We start from the raw sequence: 9,910 nt of genomic DNA, 5'->3' as shown, positions 1-9,910 counted from the left end.
GAGAGAGGATGAGAGAAAAATGGGGTTTTAGGGTTCTGAACAGATTTGGGAATTTTAGTTTTTTGTAGAGAAGTGAAGTTTTAAAAGAGAAGAAAATTTAACCAAACCACTTATGTGCCAGACATAGTTAACTAGGATACTAATGTAGTCGACTATTTTCAAAATATGTCACAGGAAATATGAAAAATGCGTGACTAGTTAACTAGCAAGTTAATTATGTTATGTAGAATGAGAAAACTTGATGCAGATATGACAAGTCTGATGTAGGGAAAAAAATAGTGAACTAAGGAGTTGACTACGTAATGCAGAAACAGAAGAAAAACTGGTGCAATGGTGATAATTCTGATGCAGATAAAAAAAATAGTTAACTACAGAGTTGACTATGTAATGCAGAGACAAAATAACAGGTGCAATGGTGATAATTCTGGTGTAGTATAGTTAACTGTATTTACTGTAGAGTACAAAATATGAGGTAGTAGCTATGTAGTACATGTAAAATCAAGTATCCCAAGTTCATTTTGAAGTACATAAAATCTTTCCCTAGCCAAAGGTTTAGTGAATATGTCAGCCAATTGATTATTTGTGTCAATATATTCAATTTTGCATTCTCCTTTTGCAACATGATCTCTAATAAAATGATGTCTTATTTCTATATGTTTGGTTCTAGAGTGCATGATTGGATTCTTTGTGAGATTTATAGCACTAGTACTATCACACCTAAGAGGAATGTTGTCTAAATGAATGCCATAATCTTCTAGGTGATGCTTGATCCAAATGGATTGTGCACAACAGCTTCCTACAACAATATATTCTGCTTCCGTGGTAGAAAGCCCAACACATGCTTGTTATTTAGAATGCCATGACACTAATGAACAACCTAATAGATGACATGTTCCACTAGTACTTTTTCTATCCACTTTACAGCCACCAAAATCAGAGTCACTATATCCCACCAATGATATGTTAGCCCCTCTAGGATACCATAAGCCTAGACTCTTAGTGCCCTTTCAAGTATTTTAAAATTCTTTTTACAGCAGTTAAGTGAGACTCTTTAGGACATGATTGAAACCGTGCACAAACACACACACACACACACTATGCATGATATTCGGACGACTAGCGGTTAAGTAAAGTAGAGAACCAATCATACCTCTATACTTTGTTTGATCAACACACTTACCTGATTCATCAATATCTAAATAGCAATTAGTGGCCATAGGTGTTGAAGATTCCTTGCAGTTGTCCATAGAGAATTTCTTTAATAATTCTGCACAGTACTTGGCTTGGTGGATGAATATACAATTCTTAACTTGCTTGATTTGTAGTCCAAGAAAGAAGGTTAATTCTCCCATCTTAGACATCTCAAACTCTTGCTGCATATTTGTAGAGAATTCCTTGCACAAAGAAAGATTAGTGGATCCAAAAATGATATCATCTACATAGATTTGTACAAATAAGAGATCTTTATTGGATTTTTTGACAAATAATGTAGAGTCAACATTACCTCTATGGAATTCACACTTAATCAAGAATAGACTAAGTCTTTCATACCATGATCTTGGAGCTTGCTTTAAACCATATAGAGCTTTCTTTAGTTTGTAGACATGATTTGGAAATGCAAAGTCTTGAAAATCAGGACGTTGTTCTACAAATACTTCTTCCTTGATGTACCCATTCAAAAAATCACTCTTCACATCCATTTGAAAGAGTTTAAAGTCCAACATTGATGCAATGGCTAGAAGAATTCTTATAGCTTCTAATCTTGACACCGATGCATAGGTTTCATCATAGTCAATCCCCTCTTCTTGACTATATCCTTTGGCTACAAGTCTTGCTTTATTCTTCACAATGCAGCCATTATCATTGAGCTTGTTTTTAAACACCCATTTGGTTCCAATAACTTGTTGATTTTGGTGTCAAGGAACTAGATCCCAAACTTCATTCCTTTTGAATTGGTTTAGCTCCTCTTGCATTGCAAAGTACCAATTCTCATCCTTGAGTGCATCATCTACTGTCTTTGGCTCTATTTGGGATACAAATGCCACATTCAAACATAACTGACTGAGATGCTTCCTTGTAGAGACTCCTTTTGATATGTCTCCTATCACATTGTCTAGTGACATGTCCTTTGGAGTAGTCCATATTGTTGGCAGATCATCTAGTTTACTTTGTAGTTGACTATTTGTGGCTGTATCAACAGTTTTCTCTTCAATCTGAACATTTTGAGGCTTTTCTGCTAAATCTCCCCCTGTCTCAAGAAATTCATCGCTTTTTCTAGGTTCATGCATGTTAGTATAGGTTTCCAAACATTCATCAAATGCAACATGTATTGATTCCTCAATAGTTAAAGTTCTTTTGTTGTACACCCTATATGCTTTGCTAGTGAGAGAGTAACCCAAGAATATACCTTCATCAGCCTTTGAATCAAATTTGCCAATGTTAGATTTTCCATTGTTTAGTACAAAGCATTTGCATCCAAAAATTTTCAAATGAGAGATAGTTAGTTTTCTACCTTTAAAAAGTTCATAAGGTGTTAATTTCAAAATGGGTCTTATCAATACTCTATTTAGCACATAACATGCAATACTTACTACATTAGCCCAAAAATACTTTGGCATATTATTTTCATTCAACATGGTTCTTGCCAATTCTTCCAAGGACCTATTTTTCCTTTCTACAACACCATTTTGCTGTGGTGTTCTAGGTGTAGAAAAATTGCGTGAGATCCCATTTTCTTCACAATATGTTTCAAAAATAGCATTTTGAAATTCACCTCCATGATCACTTCTAATGGATTTAATTCTTAAATCTTTCTCATTTTGTATAACATTGGCAAATTTTTTATAGACTTTGAATGTGTCATTCTTAGCAGAGATAAAGAATGTCCAAGTGTACCTTGAGTAGTCATCTACTAGAACTAAAGCATAAGAATTTCCCCCAATGCTTCTAGTTCTAAAAGGTCCAAACAAATCCATATGTATTAATTCTAATGGATTAGATATAGAAACAATTTGCTTTGATTTTGAAAGAGGTTTTGATTTGCTTGCCTTTTTGACATGCATCACATAGCCTATCTTGGTCAAACTTAATGTTAGGCAAACCATTTACCAATTTCTTTTTAGCTAGTTTGTTTAGATGTGCCTTGTGAATGTGTGCAAGTCTTTTGTGCCAAATCCATGGATCATCTTTTTTAGCAAATAAGCAAAGAAAGGATTTAAAATCAGAATTTTCAAAATCAACCATGTAGATATTTTGAATTCTTTTTCCAACAAGTACTACTTCATTTGATGATGCACAACATATCAAACAATGATTTGATTCAAAAATAACCTTTATCCCTTTATCACACAATTGACTCATACTAAGCAAGTTATGTTTCAGCCCTTCAACTAACAGTACATTTTCAATGACAGTGGAAGAAGAACTTGTTACCTTGCCTACACCTAGAATTTTACCTCTATTGTTATCACCATAGGTAACATGACCACTTGCTTTGTATGATATTTTGCTGAATTTCTTTGCATCACCTGTCATATGTCTTGAACAACCACTATCCAAATACCACATTGATTCCTTGGCTCCAAGACTTATCTACATAGTAGTTTAAAGAGATTATGTAGGTACCCAATTGAATTTGGGTCCTTTCATGTTAGACAAAACATTTGAATTCTTGGCTATCCATTTATATTTACCTTTAGGAACACCATGCTTCTTAAAGTAACATTTATTCGATGTATGACCAGGTTTGCAACAGTAAAAGCATACAATAGAAGATGGTTTACTCATGTTAATGAATTTCCTTGACTCTAGTCGACTACCTAGTTGATTTTCGTGTTCTGCATATCCTATGCTTTCTCTGTTCAGTACACTTCTTTGGGAACCTAGCATAACATCTAGATAATTTCTTCCTAGAGTGAATCTAGTTAATGTACTCATTATATATTTGATTCTCTCTAATTGTTTGGAACAATTTTCACAATTAAGCACAATCTTTTTGCAATTACCACTTTTATGCTTTTCAATATTTTCAAGCTCAGTTTTCAACTCTTCATTTTCTGTTTCAAGCTGCTTTAATCTATTTTTAAGCCACCTATTTTCACCTTTATGTCTGTTATTAGAGTATTGCAACTTTCTAGCCTCTTCATGCAACTCATTATATACATCAAGTAGTTGATAGAACCTATTTTCATAGCTTTCATTAGTAGATTCAAGATCACTTACACTGCTGGCAGAGGATTTTGTATCAGCCATCAAACACAGATTTGTTTCTTCTTCATGGCTTTCACTTGAATCACTAGAGGTGTTGAAGTCATTGTCCTCCCAAGCAATGTATGCTTTCTTCACTCTCTTGGACTTGCTTGTGGCCTCACTCTTTTCCTCAAATTTCTTTTTTATCTTGAGAATTGGACAATCAGGTTTGATATGACCAGATTTGCCACACTCATAACATGTTAGAGTGCTAGATGATGACTCTTGCCTCTTGGAAGGGAATCTTCTATTTCCTGCAGCTGCAGATTTTGCATTAGATTTATTTTTATACTTCAAAAATCTAGAAAAACGTTTTACCATCAGATTCAGTGTCTCAGAATCAGAATCTTCATCCTCCTGATCTGTTGTTTCTTTATCTTTGTTGGCTTTGCTTCTGCTTTCAGTTTTTGCAGCAGCTTTTAATGCAATGCTTTGCCTTTTCTCTCCTTCCTCTTCCTCTTTTAAACGTCCAAGTTCCAATTCATGTTCTCTTAGTTTTCCAAAGAGGGTTGCTATACTCATTATGGTGAGATCTCTTGATTCATAAATTGCAGTGACCTTAGGCTGCCATGCTCTATTCAGACTTTTCAGTATTTTGATATTCAGTTCTTCCTTTTCAAAACCTTTCCCAAGGCTATGAGATGATTCACAATATGAGTGAACCTTTTTTGCACATCATAGATTGTTTCTTCAGCCTTCATCCTAAACATTTCATACTCCTGAATTAATGTGTTCTTTCTAGCTCTCTTGACTTCATCTGTGCCTTCATGAGTTACCTCTAACACATCCCACATTTCTTTTGTGGATTGACAAATTGATACCCTGTAGAATTCATCCAATGTTAGTGTAGATGAGATTATATTCTTGGCTCTCACATCATAATGAGCACGTTTATTTTCATCAGGAGTCCAAGATAGGAAATCTTTAGGTATAGTTTTTCCTTCCTCAATTTTTGTAGGTATAAATGGACCATTAACAATAACATCCCATACACCTTTATCAACTGATTCTAAAAAGATCTTCATTCTTATTTTCCAGAAGGGATAGTTATCTCTAGAAAATAAGGGTGGTCTGTTTATTGAAGCCCCTTCAGAAAAAGCCTGTGAAATATTGGCCATCTGTTAGGATCTAGTCGACTATGAATTCGACTAACCAGCTCTGGTGCCACTTGTTAAAATTGATGTACCAATATTTCACAACCAAGAGGGGGGTGAATTGGTATTAACAAATTTTGCCCAGTTTTAGCACTTTTGAAATTGTTGTGATAAAAACCTTTGCTTTTGAATCAATTAAAATAGTATGGTTTGATGCTTAATGTATGGAGCATTTATACTATGACAAGATAAAGAGAGAAAGAGATAAAGCACACAAAATTTTTATACTGCTTCGATTCTTAAGAATCTACATCCAGTTCATCTAGCAAACCACAACTAGATATATTCACTATATCACAAGAATTTCAAGATTTACAAATACACTTGATAAATCTAAATTCTAAGATAAAGGAACACACACACAGGCATCCACACACTTGCACAACCACACAACAACAAGGCTATCACACACTTGCTTTAGACAGAAAACAACAGAAACAAACAGTTTCAAACTATATCAAAACACAAGAACAAAGCCTACAAAATGGATTGAGTACACCTTTTCCAAGACTGAAATTTCTTCATCTTGCAAAGTCAAAATTGAATGTGTCTTGATAGAATTCTTCAAGAGGACCTTCCAAGATAGCTCCAAGAATCTGTTTCGCACCTCTCTTTCTTTCTTCTGCTTTTTCAGATTCTACTTCAGAAAGTGCAGAAACTGTTTTTATATAACAGCTGCTATCAGGCACGAACCTAGTTGACTACATTAGTTGGCTAGTCGACTATCGGGAAGTGTAGAAACTATTTTTATATAACAACTGCTATCAAGCACGAACCTAGTCGACTACATTAGTTGGCTAGTCAACTATATTATGACTGAGTCCAACACCAAGTTCCAGGATATGCGTAGTTAACTATATTCGTAACCTAGTCAACTATCGGGGCAACAAATTGATATTTTCAGGATATCACATACATGTCAAATTAACCAATGTAAAGCTATTATGGGCATCATCAAAAACTTAGCACATCACACATGCATACATTTAGTAGCAATAGTAAATTCAAATAAAATATAATACATAACATTCCTTAAATTTTAAACAAAGTCCAAATAACTCATTTAAATAGTGTTGAATACAGTTTACAAAGAAATGAAATTTTTTTAAAACTATTTGATAAAAAAAATAACTCATTCAAAATCAATATGTTAATATTTTAATCATGTTTTTTTTTAATTTAAATTAGAGTATAGCAGGTACGAGTATTCACGGGTACAAATACTATGATACTCGTACCCGCCCCGTTAACATGCGGGTATTAAAAATACGCATACTCATTACCCGTGGCTATCCATTTACAATATCCATTCTCTACCTGTTGCGGGTTTTATTCACGCATACTTGCAAGTACAAATTTTTTTGACATCCACATCCAAGAAGAGGGAACAAACAACAAAAATTGAACCTTGCGATTTTCTCTATCTTTTTCTAGGAAAAGGGCTTTGATAATTCATAAATATTTACGATAAAAGATAATCTGGAAAAATATATCTTTAAATATTTTATTTGATATTTTAAATAATTATCTATAAAATATCAAAAGATAATAACTACCAAATCTTTTTTAAATATAAACCAAGATCTTCTCAAATCTTTTTAGATATCAACAACAAACAGGTATATCTTGATAGATAATTTGAGTAGGTTGCAAATTGCTGATTTGGAAAATTAATGCAAATATTAGTTGATGATAATTTATCATATATTTTTAAGTAATTAATTTATTTAATTCTATCTTATATTGATATTATCAACCAACTATATTTGTCAAATAATTTTAAAATTGGCTATATCTCTCCAAATATTTTTTAGATATTCATAACAACTATAAAGATAAATTATATTTAAGATTATTTTAAAGATATTTGATATATTTTAGCAATAAAAAAGCCCAGTCCAGGTCCTATATAAAGAGGTCAAGAATAAGCAAAAAAAAGAAGTTCGAAACTTAAGAGTTTAGGAACCCTTAAGGTGGGCCTAATTTCGTTCTATCGTCATTCTTCTTCTATTTTTATTTTGATTCCATGGTGTTAAACTTCTTGGGTTGGTTCCATTGTAATTTCATTATGGATTTTGAGGTTAGAATGAATAAATCAGTTTGTTCTTTTGATTCTTGTTGTGATTTATTTTCATCTATGTCTTTTACTTCTGAATCACGTGAAAAGTAATGGTTTTTACATCATAACTAATTAGTGCAATGTTTTAATTTACATGCATATTGATCACATGAGTTCAAGGATTTTTAATTTTGATTGAGAATGTACTTTGACTAAATTTAAAAACTTTCATGTGATTGAATGAGTTTTTGCCAATGAGTGAGAATATACTTTGATTAGAGGTGAAAAATTTAACTAGAATTAATCAAGAATGTGCTTTGATTAATTAGCTTTCTTTCTTGATTTTAGAGGTAAAAGAATGGACATGATTAAGCATAGTAATATTTAATTGAGAATGTACTTTGGTTAAATTTAATGTGATTAATCTATAAAGTTCTTGCTTTTGATTGAGAATTTACTTTGGTTAATAGTGAAAGCGCCAACAAATTAATTGAGAATTTACATTGATTAATTTGCAAATCTACAACAATAATTAATTGAGCAATAATCTTTATATAACCGACGATGAATTATATTTTGAAAAAGAAGTGGAATCAATCTATTTTCTTTATCATTATTTTATATCTTTTTATCTTTTTCCAACTTTATTTCTTATTTTATTTTATTAATCCTTTTGTGTAGTTTTAAAAAGAGCTAATTTGTTAGAAATCAATTTCATGTTCATTAGAAGACGAGTAAGGGTTAACTTTACCCATACTAATCTTTTGACTATTTTCTTAACAAGATTTGTATAAATTTGATCGCTTCACGACAGTGTTATCAAGTGGTCACACAATTGTTGTAGGTCGAAGGAGACCTGTCACGCGTCACCACAACAATTGGAGACCATAGTGTCCTCTACCGTCGAACACTATTGTTGTACAACATTGCCGCTGACCACCATCAAACATCGTCATCGCACACCGCTGCTGCAAAATGGAAGGTTTCAAGCTTTCAAGAAATGCAAATGAAGGCAAGCAAATATCGTCCAACACCATTGTTGCACAGCATTGTCGTAGACCACCGTCGTCACACACTATTGTTGCAAAATGGATGGTTTAAAGCTTTCGAGAAACGAAAATGGAGGCAATCAAAAATGGAAGCAAATGCAAAATGAATCAAAAAGCAGATGCAAAATGGTAAGTTTGATACCTTGGGTGGTTTTCACGCACAGAGAAATGAAGGCAAACAAACTCAAAGCCCTTTCGAGCAAAGTTGGCAGCACTAGAGAAGACAGGTTGAAATTAAAAACTTAAGGTTCACGTCTGGCGCCTTTATGTTAGACGTAAATTTCGATATTTACGTTCGGCCGCACACAGTTAGACGTAAATTTATGTCTAATTCATTTAAACCAAACGTAAATTTACGTCTGACTTTGTGTGGTCATACGTAAATATAGAAATTTACATCTATTATAGAGGCGCCAAACATAAATATTGATGACTTATTTACAAGTATGCAAGTAGTCATTTTTAATGTCTGATCCCTCTATATCAAATGTGAATGTGCACACGTAAAAGCCATTTTCTGTATTAGTGAAATTTATCTCCGATCAATATCAAATTTTTATTGCTTTTTATCCATAGGATCGTTCTTGTACCTATTATTTGTGTTTTCTTTTTTAATAATAAATAATATATGAAATATTCCTTTTTTTTAAATATAAAACTACATTAATATATATATATATATATATATATATATATATATATATATATATATATATAAATGCCTTTGATGATAAAATATAGTATAAAGACATACAAACGATTAATTATCTTCTCCTTATGATTAATAGGTACTTAGTAGTTGCAAATCATGTGCAAATTGTAAAATAAGTATATTAATCCTTTACCTTATTTTAAAGCTTCTAAATTTGTTGTTTTGAATGTTTGTTCTTGCAAAAACATTTAAATTTTTTTTATAATTAAGATTTTGTATTAAAGTGTATTATGTATGAGTTAACTCATGAATAAGGATTTATTAACATTCTAACTCTCAAAGTAAGCACTTCTCATTAATATATTTGCTCAAAAAAACCACCCTTTGAAGGAAGTTGTCTATTCAATGCTGATAAACATTACGTGCCCCTCAATCTCATTAGAAGCCAATATGACTTTGATATCATAAACAAGCTTAAAACCCTTTTACTGAACAATAGGAGCCCAAGTATTGTTATCATTCACATGTTTATTGAAAAATTTTGGCGATTATATTCTTAGATATGTATAAGTCACAAGAAAGAAAAAATTAACAAGAGGTATTTGATGAAAACAACTCAATGAGAGCTTGCTAACTGATTTATTAGAACATTGTTCAATATATAGAGTACAATGTCCCATCATATAAAGGGAAAAGTAAAACCTAATAAAACAAAATATTTGATAATAATAAAAGAGAATCAAATATA

The 9,910-nt window shown here is 32.2% G+C and overlaps 1 protein-coding gene across 1 annotated transcript; it reads right to left on the bottom strand.

The window, feature by feature from the left end:
* Positions 1-295: 295 nt before the first annotated feature.
* LOC114180754 lies at positions 296-5,366 on the bottom strand. Its single transcript, XM_028067048.1, has 7 exons — positions 4,966-5,366; positions 3,988-4,882; positions 3,395-3,591; positions 1,938-2,952; positions 1,505-1,841; positions 1,181-1,435; positions 296-342 (listed from the first exon to the last, which is right to left on the bottom strand). The coding sequence occupies exons 1-7, from the start codon at positions 5,364-5,366 to the stop codon at positions 296-298; spliced, it is 3,147 nt and encodes a 1,048-aa protein (XP_027922849.1).
* Positions 5,367-9,910: the final 4,544 nt, after the last annotated feature.

This window comes from Vigna unguiculata, chromosome 4, assembly GCF_004118075.2.
Source record: "Vigna unguiculata cultivar IT97K-499-35 chromosome 4, ASM411807v1, whole genome shotgun sequence".
NCBI lineage: Eukaryota > Viridiplantae > Streptophyta > Magnoliopsida > Fabales > Fabaceae > Vigna > Vigna unguiculata.
This window is presented reverse-complemented; position numbering and strand designations above follow the sequence as displayed.